Source organism: Aythya marila (assembly GCF_965140915.1).
Source record: "Aythya marila genome assembly, chromosome: 2".
NCBI lineage: Eukaryota > Metazoa > Chordata > Aves > Anseriformes > Anatidae > Aythya > Aythya marila.
In genome coordinates, this window is record NC_139043.1 from 45,083,297 (window position 1) to 45,099,235 (window position 15,939).

A 15,939-nucleotide genomic window follows, 5' to 3' on the forward strand; every position below is an offset into this window, starting at 1 on the left:
ATTTGACACGTTTGATATATTCTGGCAAGATCCCTCTGCTACTCTGTAGAAAGTTGTTTCTGGGCCAAAATATTTCAGGGCTTTTGAACCTTCTTATTTCTGCCTTAGATTTACCCTTGGCTGTTCCATGCCAGCATTTGCAGGATGCATTACTCTGTTGACTTGCAGCTTAAATAGTGATTTTCCTTCCTTTGCTTACTCTCCTCATGATTTCATAAGCAGCGTGGCACCATTAATATCCTTCTGTGTAACACTTCTATGAAATACTTCTGTATTTTTCATACCTTTTAACACTGGCCACTCACAGCATACCTGAACCCTCCTTCCTTAAGACACTTCCCAGCTGTCATCTTCCAGTTTACAACAGATTATTTTTGTTTTAATGCTTGCACTCTGCTACAACTCTGTTCTTTGAATTTTCCTTTTCCATGATTCCAGTTCTCGGGGTCATCCAGTGTATGTTGTTATAATATTCTTGTCTTTCTTTGTATTGGTGATTCACTTTAGCTTAGCTTCTGGAAGGTGGTTCCATACATACTGACTCCAGCAGGGCAAACCTCTCCCTTGCCAGCTTTGCTGTGTTGTTCCTGGTTATATAGATTTATATAACCTGTGTGTGAAGTGGTAACTGCATGTTTTAATTGTATTAAGACACCTTTCCCAAGATGAAAGGGTAAAAATGGCCTGGACCATAAAAGTTTGCTACTGTTACATAAACTTCTATGTGCAAGACCTGATGCAAACCATCTTCCACTGATTTAGTGTGCAAGCTAATTCCTCAATTATTTGCAGCTGCAGATTACATATCATACCATCTAATCAACATGCCCTTCCTGTATTCCATCTAGTAACAGCAAAACCACAGCTGATTAATCAGTTCAGACCTACGTAATTTGACACGTGATATGTAGGTCCTTGAGGGATCAAGTAGGTATTCTAGTACCTGGAACTTATTTCAGAGATGTCTGGCTAGTCTAAGTTAACTCTTTAGATTTCTCCTTGAAACTTTTTCCGCACAGTGGTGTGTTGCTTCTGTGCCCTTCCCACCCTTCTTGTCACCATCCTTACAGTGCTGGGAAGCATTTGAAGTGCTGCTCTGCAGTGCTGGCTGAGCTTGCAAGGAAATCACGTCTCCTCTCATAAAACATCAGCCAGTATGTTAGGAGAACTCATAATCACAAAAGCGTAGGGAATCCTCTTAGCGTGCACTGCCAGCAGGGTAAGTAGGTATCCACAGTGGATTATTAAGAAATATCTCTGCAAATCTTTGGGTTCTGCATCTTAGGAGGACCAGGTCTCCTGGTCCTACGTTTTGCTACATTTTGCATGCTTGTTAGAGCAAAGGATTCTTCAAGTTTGGGTAATTACTCTTCTGCACATTGCAAGTCTACTAAGAGATGTCGCAGGTGGGTAGGTAACGTTACTTGCAAAGATTTAAATATGTGCTTTACATTTCTATTTCTCTTAAGTTACTGTAATCATCTTCTTAAGTTTTGCATCTTTATTCATACAGTCTGGAGCAATAAATGTTCCTTTTATTTGTAGAAAGGCAGACAACAGAGTTGGTAAGAGTCACCTAGAAAAATTGCCTTTCTAATTATTACTAACCATACTGAGTAAAGGGCTGAAGTGGTATGTTGAGTATATTATTAGAGTAGTATATACTTTTCCTGTGTTGTTTCAGCTAAGTAGAGCACTGCCTCATTCCTCAGATATGCAAACCTTTGTAAATACAAACCAATGAAAAACGGTTTTTCCTTATTTGAAACATTTGTGCAACAGTTTAAATCTTTTTTTTTTTTAATTTGTTAATTGGGAACCAAATTTAAAATAAATTGTATTTGATAACTGGAGATATTCATTGATATATGTATTGTAGTTGTATTTAATATTAATTGAAGAATGTTGGTGTCTACATCTTGTTTATCCAGGAAGTTATGGAACTTTTATCATAAAAATAATTTAAAACTAGGGTCGACAGAACAGTTAAGAATATATTGTACCAGTGGGAACAGTCTTTTTCTCTAGATATCTTCCCATCTTTTCCATCTCCTCTTCTCCAAGTACAAGCAAGACACATAAAGGAGCTGAAGTAAATCTCACATTGAGATGGTACTCAGAGACACGGAGTCATTGTCAGTATTAAATGCAAATATGTGTGTCAAAAATATACATGTATGTGTATTCATTTACAGATGTTCTTTCATTTATTTATAAAGAATAGCATAAAATTGCTAATGTTTTATAAATAAGTTCCCTTTGTGCTTTGATTTTTTCCCTTTTTTTTTTTTTTTTGATACATTTCTCCAGCTCATTTTATTTTTTTTCTGAATATTAAAAAGCACATTCTGAAAATTAAAAATGTGTCAGGATAAACCTGTATCTATATTTCCTATTTTTGTTAACACTTATCTAGGAAATTAGTCACTCATCCTCTCTGACTGTCATCAAAAAAAAAAAAAAAAGCTACTTTGCAATGAATTTGGTGACAGCACATTTGTTTGTTTTGTTTGTTTGTTTTCCTGTCTCTTGACCTGTTCTAGGGCATGTACTTTGTTTCAGTAGTGGTCATATGAGAATAATGACAAGGCAAATTCTATCATAGGGCTGGACAACTCGATGTCACTTTTATATATCAGAAAGAAAAAAAGGCTGTAAAGAAGAAGGACTGCCCATATTTAACTGCTCTTTTCCATTAAAGGTATTAAGCTCAGGTGGAATAAATGATTTACTTTATGAAACATCAGGAAAAATTATCACTGAAAAGATACAAGTATCCATAAGCTATACCCAGCCTTGATGTTATGGACGTATACGGTCAGTGCCTTCCTATGGCAGCTAGAACAAGTCTGTTCCAGCTGGGTGGAGTTCATTAGATGTTTATTGTTCCTTCTGATATGGCCTCCTTTTGAAAAGCTATTGGAAACATCACAAAACATCATGCATTGTCATGCATTACTTTCTAATATATCAATATACCTCATGATGATACGCTGATTAACTTTGTTGAGCTCATAGTCTATTTTTCTGATTATACAAAAAATGTAATCAGATGAGCAGATGTCCAGGTATTGAGAAAAGGTTCTGGTGCCGAGGGTCATCTTTTCCACAGATTTTTGTTGTACTGGTAGATCACTTCAGCTTTTCTCTGTGGACTACCTCATGCTGGGCTGGGATGGAAAGTTGCAGCTCTGTCACTATATCACATTAATTATTTGTGTGCAATACCTTTTGCTTCAGTTGCAGCATTATCTAATGAAGCCACATTTTACAGCATAATTCCTCTCAACTCTGTATACAACTTGATTCCCATTGGCTGGCTCTAAGTTTGCAGATGTATTTAATAAATAGGAAAGACTAGTTATGGGGATTTATTTGTAATGAAACCAGATAAATCTTTGTCAGAGCATGCACTATACTTATCCATGTGAGAAATTAGTATGGAAAATCTACAGTTTCTTAGTTTACTACACAGAAAATCCTCTAGGTAGAGAAGCTCAGTCTTTGCAGTGGCATGAAGCATGAAGAACAAGATATAATCCTGTTACACAACTGTAATAGCTAAATGTTCAAAGTTTCTGATTCAATTTCTACAGTAGAAGTTACCTTGAAATTGGCTGCAAATTCATAAACTATATCTAAAAGTGCTCCCAGAAAGCTCAGTGCAATTACACGTGCAACAAAAACTACCTTTTCCTTATCTTTGATACTGATTTGGATCAATTTTTGCAGTTGAAAGATATTGGGCTGAAAGCTATCTCAGTTATCAGAATCCCATACTTTTTACAGGGGCCATAAGGAGTATTAAATTCAACAAGCTACAGTCTAACAAGCATGAAAAGTTAAAGCCACACACTGGCATTTGTGGCTAAATATGCTACTCGACATTCATATCAACTTCACAGTTGATAATACATAGTAAATTAGAGTGAGAAAGATTTTTAAGCATTCAAGAAATTATATATACTACATATATATATATACTAATATATATACTACATCCGTATTTCTAAGGGCTTGTCTGCATTGTACTTAAGTGACTAGAATGAAAAAGACCACACAGCAAAACAACACCGGACTTATGGGCTACCAATAAAATATTATGTCTTGCATTTTTGGATCATCAGTACATTACTAGTTGGGACTTCACCTGTATTCGCATCCATTTCATTCCCTTCCTATAAGAGTGCTAGTTCCACGTAAGCTACTCTTCTGCCCTTACTAGCCTTGTTTGTGTGTGGGAGGGAGTGAAGTTAAAGGAGCAAAATAACTTAAACTAACTACTTGCTGTATTTAAATTATTTGTACAGAAAAAAAAAAAAAAAAGGAAAACAAAAACTAAAGACGTAAATTAAAGGGACATATCACACAATCCTTCTGGTTTGTGTTCTATTCTTTTTATTTCTTTATACTCCAAAGATTATCATCATGTTAAATTCCTGACCTTAATATGTTGCAATATGTTACATCTGGCAAACCCCTGATTTCATTACAATTCTAAAATAGCTAAATACATTACAGTAATTGAATAGGCTATTTCTATATTTCCATTGCTAATTGTAAGTTATGGACATATTGCTTTGAATTTCAAGTAGGTAAAGTTCAGCTGACTCTCAAGTAGGAAATGTTCACTCATTATAAAATATTATAGTATTTTTCTACTGTTATTTTTACAAGCTTTTCTGAAAAATTGACAGGATTGTTTTCATCCTATAAGATAAAAACCATGAAATATTTCTGAATGCATCTTTAAGCATCTCTGCACATATTTATATTTTAGTCTTTTAGGAAAATCATGTCTTCTTTTGTTTTTCAGTCTGGCAGGTCAAGATAGAGTAGAATAATATTTATCATAGGAGGCAGTAAGAACCTTTCTGCATTATTATTATTATTATTATTATTATTATTACTGTTGTTGTAGTATCCTTTGTAACCAGAAAGACTTGTTGCAAGAAGATAACATTGCAGTAATTTCTGCTGTGGGTTATCCGCTGGTCTCCTCAAAACCAGTAAACCTAGTAGCCCTAAAGGAAACAGCTTTTCTTGAGCTAAGAATTAAGGCTTGGATGAGTTTCTGCCATGGATCCCCTCTGTGAAGAAAGATGAAAAATTCTTCTATAATACTTGCTCAGACCCACTCTTGCAGCAGGTAGGCCAGAAAGCTAAATTTTGCACGTCAAAATTAAATTAAATTATGCAAATTAGGAAAAGCAAAAGGGGAATAAAAATAATTAGAGAAACTCATCTGAGACATAATGTGTATCTTTACTGGAGTCACAGCAAAGTGTATTTATTCTTGAGGGATAATTTGTGCATACTGATTTACATTGCTGTTTCTTCAGTAGGAAGGTGAGGACCATAACAGCTAACAAGTGAGTAAATTAGCACACAAGAATAATGTCATAGTAGCTGTAAAAATACAGATCTGTGTCATAAGCAGGAATATTTCCAGAATCATAAGGCGTATTACCCAACTTCCTACTGGCTGAAATGACACTATGGGGTGCTTGCTGAGAGAATCTTGCCCGTTTAATTCTGAAATTTACAGCTACCAGTCCTTCACCTGTCCTTTGCACATGGGCTGCCAAAACTCCTGCAGCTCTCACAGGGTTTGAGAGCATAGGCACACTGGGAGCATGCTCATCTGTCTCATGTTTTCATTGCTTGGTTTCATGTTGAGATCCCACTTTGTTCCAGATTCAATTAAAGGAATAGTAAATCTGATTTATTCTGGCAGGATTAAGGTATAACAAAATTTTCAAGTTTTAGACACAAATAGGAAAAGGAATCTATACTTTGTTATTTTTATTTATTTATTATTATTATCTTACTGACTGAATATTCTCCTTGTCTAAATGGTTCTTCCCTAGAAGTATTGCCTTTGGAGAACTGATCTCTTGCTTTGGTTATTGCTCCCTATTTAAATCCTTTTTCCATGAGGGTAGCCATACAATTAAAGAACTATTCTTGGAAATTTTATGAAGTTTCAGATTGTCTAGTATTGAGGGTAATTTAGAAGCATCTTTGTAGAATAGCATTGTCTTTTTTATGTAGAAGAGTGTTGTCCTCTTCTACGAACACTGAACATTTGGGGAAAACAAACCATGCTACTCTATAGTTCCTACTTTTTTTCTGATTTCTTTTTCATATTGATTTGGTTTGGCATTGATAAATAAAGGCTACCTCCTAAGTCACCTTGGTCAATGGCAATAGTTAAAACGATTCTGACTGAGTCATTTTAAAGTCTGCACTGGAAACACCTTCACTCATCCCAAAGCCTTATGCTAAAACCCAATTATAAAACACTGCATGAATTGAGGAAGGAGGCAAATGCACCAAATTTGTATATGTACAAAATATTTTATATTAGATCCTATGGCAGATATTGTTACAATTTCAGTATTGGAAATCTTTGTTGGAACAAAAACTAGTACCTTTCTAAGTTGTTTTGCTTAGTGGGCAATATAACTCTACACTGCACTTTAGACTCTAGCTCAAACCGATGGAAATGAAGACACACCAGGCATTTACTTGCAAACAAAGCATCTGTGAACAGGATGGCATTGAAAAGCACTGCAGAAGGAATGCCAGTCTGCCCCCAGTTGTAGTATTCTGGCTTACTTATCAAACTAAACAGCATTTCTGGGAAGCTGGGCCAAATTATACGGTGACTGGAGCCAATTCCAAGTGAGTGAGAATTTGCTCTGAAATATACTGAATTAGTTTACAGTTTCTACTAGCTTAGCTTTGAGTGGTGTGTGTGTCTGTCAGACAACTAGCTGGAGGGAATGAGAAGGTGACAGCAATAAAGACACTGAGTTTATGTTCTCCTGCTATTTCATCTGCTACGTGAAGCAAATTGTACCCATTCAGTCTAGGAAAATACATCGAGTTTCACCAGTTAATTACATCTGGGTGTTGGGGGTCTCAATATTTTGTTTGTAGATTTGCTTGGCTGCAGTCATTTACTTGTTTTCGTACATGTCAAACATATAATTTATGTTACTACTTATACCCAAATTAAATGTATTTTACATGTATCTTTACTACATCCAGAATCTCATGTGCACACTGCTTACACCGAGTTCTGATCTGAACCATTCCATGTTTTCTACTCTCATTGTGAAAACGGTCCCATTTTATCTCTTGCTACTGAACCTTGGGGTGAAGGAAGTGGCTTCCTTAAGCGGCAGCTTTTTGTGTTAGTTAATACATGAACTCTTTCCTCCCCAGCACTGAGAGAGAAAGTATCAGGCAGTCTCTGCCAGATTCAACCCGAAAACTGAATTTTTATTTGACAGTATGCTTTGACCGATCAAAAAGTTTGAAATAAAGCAAGGGCTAAGGTAGTTTTAAGCTGATGTTGTAAGGTAGCTTCATGGTCATTTTTTCCTGTAATGTACAGCTCTTACTCTGTTTCTGCTGGATGTTGTGCAAGTAATAGAGCAACCCTTACAGTAGCAGTGCATAAAGCAACCCTCTTTGTGCGTAAATGAAATGGCTTCCAGGACTCAGTAAGTGCTCCCTGTTATTGACTACATTGTTATTTTGCTTTTTCTCTTCGTTCACCCATCAGAATTAAAAGGATTTCTGAATATCTGGAAAGCTTCTAGAGTTGATGAAATTTAAACTGTTCATGAAAGGCAGTATGGCATCATGTCATTGTCACTGCCTGCCAAAGCTCCCTTTTCTCTATGCATGACCATTAGAAAATTGGAAGAAAAAAAAAAAAAAAACACTCTGAAAATTAAGGGAAAAATGTAATAAAAGTATGCTTTCTTGCTGTTCCTTTTTGTTAACAGCTCCTTTTAGCAACTCCTTTTTTTTTCTTTCATGCTCTGCCTGTGGATATACAGATAAAATGACAAGATATAGAAGGTCTGAGGAAAAGAGCTATGTTCATGAAATAAAACATTTTTCCTGGAAATCTCATTTGGGTTTAAAAGAAAGAGATTTTTTTTCCCCCTATGGAAAAACACTTTGAAGTAATTACTTCATTTCTAACATCAAGTAATAGACAACCTGCATTCTGATTTCTGTTCTCTTTATCTCCATTTTTCCTAGACGTTTCACAATAGTTAAATTTACTCAGTGAAGTCCACAGGTAAATCATGCTTTTTTCTTTTTTATAATGGTAAAAACAGAAGTATAAAGTATTAATGTTTCATTTTGGCTATATTTCTGGCTCTCATTTTAGAACAAATCATTTTTTATTACAGCTATGCTGTACATGGTTGTGTCAGAAAGTAGTTCTTTTAATGACTTCTGTCATTAAAAAGTAATCTTTTTGTGTTTAGGCAAAAGGATCATACAAGACGCTTTGGGACACAGAAGTCCTGTTATATCCCTTAGTTCATTTCCTAAACAATGCATTTTCCAAAGTCATTTTCAGCCTAGTTTAGTTGGACAAAAGCTTCAACTGATTTGCCGAGCAGTGAATCTTCAGAGCTTAATAACGTTTATCTTGTTTATAGCTAAGCAATGGATGGCAGTTCTGTTTTATGGAAACTGTTGAAGTTATCCCACCCTAGGGAAAATAAATAATCTATGTGATCCTAAATTATAATAATGGAGTTATCTTATTTTTCTTAATCAAATGAGTATTGACCTGAGCCCTGGGGGGCACGGAGCCCTTGCTCTCATTTGGGATTATGAAACTCACGTGTTTCGTGTTTCACATCTGTGTTTCAAACCTCTCTCCTAGATACAATGCCTCAGCTCATTCTGTTTTCTCTCTTGTGAAAGCTCTGTAATAAATGATATGCTATTCTGAAGAGCACATGTATGTCAGAGTAGTAGAATGCTTTGCTCCTTGCTTTTCTGTCTGTCGTACTGTGCAGGCAGAGGAGTGTGCTGTTTGAACAAGAACTACTTTTTTCCTTAAGTTCAGAAAGTGACTGCTGAGATAATCTAGTTTTTTTTCCAGGGGTGTGCTAAAGTTTGGGATTAACAAAAAGAAAAAAAAAAAGTGCAATAGTCCTTAAGTGCCGAGTGTGCCTTCATTATTGTGAATACAGGTGGTGAAAATGAGCATATGTTATACAAGTCAGTTTTCAGTTTTCTTTTTTTTTTTTTTCTCTTCCCTCTTTCTTAATAAAATAAAAAGGGCCTTACTCATTGTCTTCTGCATGCACTGCAATGTAAGAATGCTGCATTAATACACTGATTACAATTATGACTTCAAGGCAAGAGAAAATTAAAGATATTTATCAAAGTATTTTAGTCTCTTTGGAGAAAACCGTTGTTGTCGCCAAGATACTATGTTACATGGAAAAAGCTCTTGGTGGATTTAAACAAAATATTGCAAGTATTGCATTTCTTTTTTTTCTGCGTAGCTTGTCTTCTTGGGAAATAGCTGGGCTTTTATGATCGTTAGATAATGGGGTTTTACCCTTCTTTCTACTATTAACGTCATGGTAATATATAGAAAGAAATCTAAAGGGGAAGGATATTATTCAGAGCTTTTTTATTTTGAATATATAATACACTTTACAAATATTGAATCTCTCAATGCTGTACCTAAGGTGCCTAGTGGTATGTAAGCAATAGCTGAGTTTGTTCTGAATGGAGTGCTTTGTGAGCACATAAAAGGTGCTGTGACCGTCTTTAGCGAAATACACAAAGCTAGATAAAATGTCATGTATTTTCAGATACCAGCTGACAGATTGGGATCATGAATGTGAGGAAACAGCAATAGAGACCTTGCTTTGTGCTCCATCAGGAGTGTGTAAGTGGGCTGTATCAGAGGAAGAACAGGTGACTGAGGGACAAGTGTATTACAATGGTGTTAGGGCCATGTTTTATCTGACACAGTATTACAAAACTTTACACTGGATGTTATTGCAACATTTGTTTTCCAAGGCTCTGTGAAGAAGGCAGAGCCCCTGGCATATGCTGCACAGGGTAACTTTCTTGCATGGAAGGAATGGGTGGATTTGGACCTGCTGTTCTTGGGAAGACCAGGAGTGCTGTGTGAGCAAGTGGGTCCAATGGGCTGCAGTTGGTGTCAGGACCTTCTGAAATATAGTGCTGTTCTGGTCCTGTATATCCTGGGTGCTGCAGCAGAAGTTTGGTATGATATGATATGATATGATAGACTTGTGTTCACCTCACTAGCATCATTTATTACTTTGTTTTTATTTTTATTATTTATTTATTTATTTTCCCAAAGTACCTTCCAGGCACACACAGGTTTAATTTCTGTTTTCTCTCAGAAAGGACAGTCAAGGTTCTGGTCCTGGAGTCCATGCTAGGCTTTGCAAAAGTGCATAAATGAGTCAAACAGACCTAGCCCAAAGAACATTTTTGTTAAAGTTAGTCATGTGAAAGCACAAACTAAGGTTTTTCTGTCTGTAATACATTGCTGAGATGTGGAACTGCGCCAAGGACGTTCAGGAGATGGTGGCAGTAACCAGCTCTGCTTACTCTGCAACAGCTTTGCTGTTTGGCTGGTGGAAAGGGGAAGAGTTGAAATATTGAGAATCATGGGAAAATTCAGGTAGTAAATGTCCTAAAGGATGGACTGCAGATGTGGAAATGGCAGCATATGGGGCCCAGCCTCCCCTAACAGTGTCTTCCTGGAATCCATACCCCAGCTCACTCAAGTTATCTGCACTTCACTTAAGGATTGAGACAAGCATGTCATTATTGGGGGGTTAACTTGAATTTTACTAGGTTTCTTCACACTGGCTCTAGCAGAGGTGAGTCAGTCTCAGCTGTTTCTTTGGTGCCTCACTCTGTGGAGCTATACTGCACCATACTACAATGCTACAATATTCAGAGGGTTTCTGTGGGCAGCCAGCACAGGCACAGCTCACTGTGAGGACTTTTGATATCTGCTGTGCTAAAGCCAGCATATGTGTTCCTGAAATTCGTTCCTGATCCTGCCTCAGCTAAATAAGCTCTTCTGTATCCAAATTAGATCGGCAGAGAAGCAGAGCTGTGTCTCTGCATCTGTAGCATATGGGCAATGGGGAGCTGGCTCTACTTAGTAGAAACTGTTACACCAAACCATGTATTCTAAATGAATATGTTGATGTTTTGAAAGTGCCTGCCTAAAAGATGCGTGTCATAGCAAGAAAAGTTCTAAAGACTCATTGTTAGCTCCTAAGCTTCACTGGACACGTTGTCTTTGTTGGAGAAATGTCACTTGGAACAGCCTCTGAACTGGGGCCAGGAAACATCTGTATCCTGGAGTATCTCTAGTGTGTGAACTAACATTTAAAATTGTGTTACTGAACTCGGATTAACTGGCTGTCTTTCTGCAGCTGTCAAAGCAATATCAGAAATGGTAAAGTGAGAAATTCTGGAAAGGATGCAGAAGCTGGCATGGAAGTGGGCTTTGGACGGTGCCAGCCCCTCCATGTAGTTCAGATGCATCAGCCTCAGTTCAGCCTGGCTACTCACATGGTATACAGCTTTACCGTAGCCAGAGAACATAGTTTGAGGTTACAACTGTGAGTAAATGACTGATTTTTGTACCTAGTTCTGTCGGAAAGGGGCGGATTGTGTTTTTTAGTATAACAGTAAAAAAAAAAAAAAAAAAAAAAAAAGCAGAACGTGGGAGGAGAAAACAACTCTGAAAACACTGGTGTAGTCCAATGCTTGCATTATAATATAATAAATAACCTGATTCATATGCTTGTGAATACTTATACACACACGGATAGCATGCAGATGAACCTAATAAAATTATAGTAATCACAGGAATGACAATGTCCCTGAAAGAAAGAAAAATAAATGTTTACTCTGTCTGGAAATGGAGACATGTCTTCATTTAGTAGCGTTCTTTCCATGCTAAAAATGAATGATATTTGAGGGTGTTTTTTTGTTGTTTGTTTATTTGTTTAGGATGAAATTTTAGGCTTTTCTGTCAAATAGCACTTCAGAGAATTCAATTAGATACAATAGTAAATGCTTTCTTTTGTGGGAAAAGCTTTTTGGGGGATTGGGGAAGATTCCTACGGAAGCACAAGTTATCTTTTTTTTTTTTTTTCTTATTAGAAATTGTGGCAATGGAGCTTGTACAAATATCCTAAAAATAGAAAACTAAGTGAAAATGTGTCAGTATTTTGGAGGTAAATCAAATTTATAAAGAAAGGAAGTATTTTTGAAAATGCTCCGGAGACAGTAAATAATAGCAGAGATAATATCTCAGCAGGAGAACTTCAACCACCTAGTGCTGCAGATAAATACATTTTCTGTATTTTTTTCTTTTCCCCTGAGTTTATTATGCCTTAAAGATTAGAATCATTCCTTCTGCCTAATATCCACGGGCATCTTTAATTATATTCACTTGTTTAAAAACTTCGGTTGTTGTTGTTGTATGTTTGTTTTCTTTTTATCCATGTGAAATGAATAAAAATAATATATTAAACATTCTTAATTTTTATAACATATCGTTTGAATTTAATTGATTTCAATGCAGTAATATTTAAGATAAATCAGTTTTAATTTATTTAAAGACGTAGACAATTGGGAGAATGGGAGAAGTCAGCATGAGCTCATGTTAAGACCACAGTGGTTTATGACAGGTTAATATTAGATTGTTTTTGTCTTCAAATAGCATTTGTTGTAATAAAATTAGCCAAGGACAAAAAATGTTGTACATAGCATTGAAAATAACTCAGTAAGGAAGTAAGGAAGCACTCCTAGAGCATCCCCCTGCACAAATGCTGAAGGTGATGGGACAGTTGCTGAGCCAGGCTTCCCCGAGCTCTGATCCCATCTCTGCCACTGACCTGTGCTTCCCATGGGCAGCCCTTTGCACTGCAGTTTTCTATCTAGAAAAACAGGGATCCTGCTGTTAATTCTGATAGTCACCACAGACCAGCCTCTGCTTAAAACTGAACAAGTGCTTAAGGGCTTTTGCTTAGAAAGGTCAGCTCGCTGAAGCAGGTGCAATCAAACATCAAGTTATTTTACTAACTCATTTCTTATGGAGTCAGGGATGCTCAAAGATTTCTCCTGGAGCAGAGAAGTGATGTTTTTTATGCTGTGATGAATATGTTGAGTTTTAGTAACAGTTCCTGGGCTTCAGAGGCTCATTGTCTATTTTAATATTGCACTCACTGCTATTTCTATAACTTTTCAAGTGATAGTAATAAATTGAGTGAGCATGACAGCTAGATATATGGAGCTTGACTTTTCACTACTTTCTTTCATTTTTCAATGTTTTTGTTTTGGGAGAGTTTGGCAAGACATGCAGATTTTCTTTCCTGTAAATTTAAACTTTTGTTTGCTTTGAGTGAGGTTGAATTAGAGGATCCCCTGAGGTCCTTTCCAGCTTGAATTATTCTATTATTTAGTGATTTCAGCCTGAAATGAATATAGATTCTTTGAGGTCATTAATTTAAATATGAGGATCTGACCTTTTGGCAGAGACAGCTTTAGCGCTGCTTATCATGTCATAAGATCACTTTTTAAGCTGAGAATCTATCCAGTGACTTCAATTACAGAATGCATTGTTAGTGACATAACATTGGTGATACAAAATCCACTGCATCTTTTTAAGATTACGCATATAGTCGTCAATATACTATAAACTCTTAATTGCCTTTAGAGATCCCTGAAGACCCACAAATTGCAGAAGAATATTATAATGATGAGTTTGAGTCCTGTTCAGAAAGCAGTGAAGAAGAGGAGGATGTGGAAGCATCACAGACTGTCTCCAAGACAAATCACCAGGTGTGTGTGACCTTTGGGAAAACAGTACACATTTGATGCTCATTTTCCGAGGGAAAATGAAACTACTTCTAAGATTTTGTCCTAGTGACATTACTGCAATTTGCTTTTGTCAGGAATTTGTGTGTATAGCAGTATCACGAATTAGTTATGTGAGTATGCATATGTATAATTAATCTGATACACTGATGAAAAAGATGCTTGCATTCCTTCAAGATTAACAATAATGCTCCTATGATTGCCTTAGCATGGATTGTTGTCAGTAAACTCCCTTGTGGCCACCACATGCTCTGAGTAGGTTTCTTATACGTAATGTTAGCTATGTGTTATTTAAGTTAAAGCTGAAAGAATACTTCAAGAATAAGATCTAAATTCCAGATTTATTTCCTGGGGATAGATAGGCACCTCTAGATGCCACTTCTTCCAGCCTGTATTAGATGTATTTTCTAGCATGAGCCTAAACAACAGCAAGTCTTGACCAGCATATCTGTAGACTTATCCAAGAATCTTAGACAGTGTAAATAAAAAGAAAACTTATTATTGAAAGGCTTAAAGAAGCTTTATTGGGTGAGGCTGCCACAAGAAAGTTTTAGTGATTGCAGTTTGTAGGATGTTGAAGATGATTGGAAAAGGCACCTAATTTAGATCTGATCAGAATGAACCAAGATGAACCTTGTCTTCAGTGATCAAGTCTCAGTGAAATCAATGAACCAAAATGCCCAAGTCAGTTCTGAAAATCGATCTTCCTAAGGTATTCAGCAACAATTACTTTCTACCCTGTGTCATCAACGTAAGGCATTGTGTTACAGTGCTTCTGAACAGTACTGTCTGCTTTTGTTTAGGATCACAAATGTTAGTCTGAGTTCATGTGTGAAAAATTCAGGGAAGAGGATGATGGTTTTTTGCGTTTTGTGGAACCAACCAGGTTTGCTAAAACCTCTTTATTAAATTATAAATCACTTGTGATATTGCTTAAAATTTGTGAGCTAATAGTTTCTTTAAGTTTCTTGTAGTTTTAAAGCAGAAGTTAAATGTTTATATGATAAGTCAGAGCACTACTTTTACCACATTGGCAGGGAATCCTGAAATTCTCTCAACCAGTTAAACTTGAAGTTTACTCATAGACAGTCTCATGCAGTCTAGAAATGTCCTCCTAGTTTTCAAACTAAACATATAACATGCTTTAACAGTTAATATAGTAGTAATATAAACAAATAGTTGTAGGTCGTTAGAATATCTAAGGCAGTGATTTGTTGCAATTTGCTGGGTCTGTGTTTACTCACAACACATAGACATGCAAACACTCTGTTGCCAGAAAAATCTACCATAATGTACTCTTGAAAAGAAATTATTGCTCACTTTTATCAGACTTTTTTTTTAATCTCTTTTTTAGAATGACTTTTAAAATTTTCATTCAGATTTCATTGGCGATATAATTAAGTGTCAATCAATACTGCTTTTGAACAGGCAGACTGCTGCTTAGAATTAATGAAGGGCAGAAGATAAAAATAGGTTTCTCAATAATGCAGAATAAATTAGGTGTTGGCAGCCAGATTTGAACAACAACCTTCTGTCATTTTGTAGTGATTCAGTATACAGTGGTGACAAGAACTGACACTGTGTGTTGGAAGAGCTGTCCCACTGACATCTCTTGCCAGGATCCAGCCCTACAGGCTGGGTGGCTTTGCTTTACCAGCAGTCCGTGTGCACGTAATCATTACCCCTCTGCAAATTGGCCTACACAGACTGACTGGAAAGCATACCCTCTCTGAGCATTTGCCTTTCAGGACTTCCTCCATCAAAGAAGCAAATAGCAAGTCTTTGTTTTCACTCATATTGACCAGCACCTTAGATAAGACAGGACTGTGTTTGCAGGTATTGCCACAATCACCTTTTCTTTTTCTTGGGAAGTGAGCAGAATTTTCAATTTTCCCTTTCTCTAGTGAAAAATTCTGAAATGAATGTGAAGGCAAAGCAGGCTGGACTTAGCTGTGCACCTACATCTGACCTAACTGAATATAAACTCTGTACAGTTAGGGGAAGTAAACATTTTTGGGAGTAATATTATCTTGGCAAAAACCTCTAATGGATGGGTCAGATAGAATATGCTAGGAGGTACCTCTTTCTCTCTGGTGATTGTAAAGGGATCTACAGTTATTAGCATGCATGGGACTTCTTCATTCTGGATGTCAACAGTTATGTGAGATGAATCCCACTCAAAGGTAGGTGGTGTCATGCTCAACAATAATAATAAGC

The 15,939-nt window shown here is 36.5% G+C and overlaps 1 protein-coding gene across 1 annotated transcript in view; it reads left to right on the top strand.

The window, feature by feature from the left end:
• Window positions 1-15,939, top strand: part of NEK11 (NIMA related kinase 11) — a 102,919-nt gene that overhangs the window by 59,674 nt on the left and 27,306 nt on the right. The window contains exon 13 of the mRNA XM_082754524.1: window positions 13,562-13,686. Within this exon, the coding sequence (XP_082610650.1) occupies window positions 13,562-13,686 (125 nt within the window). The remainder of the gene's footprint in view (window positions 1-13,561; window positions 13,687-15,939) is intronic.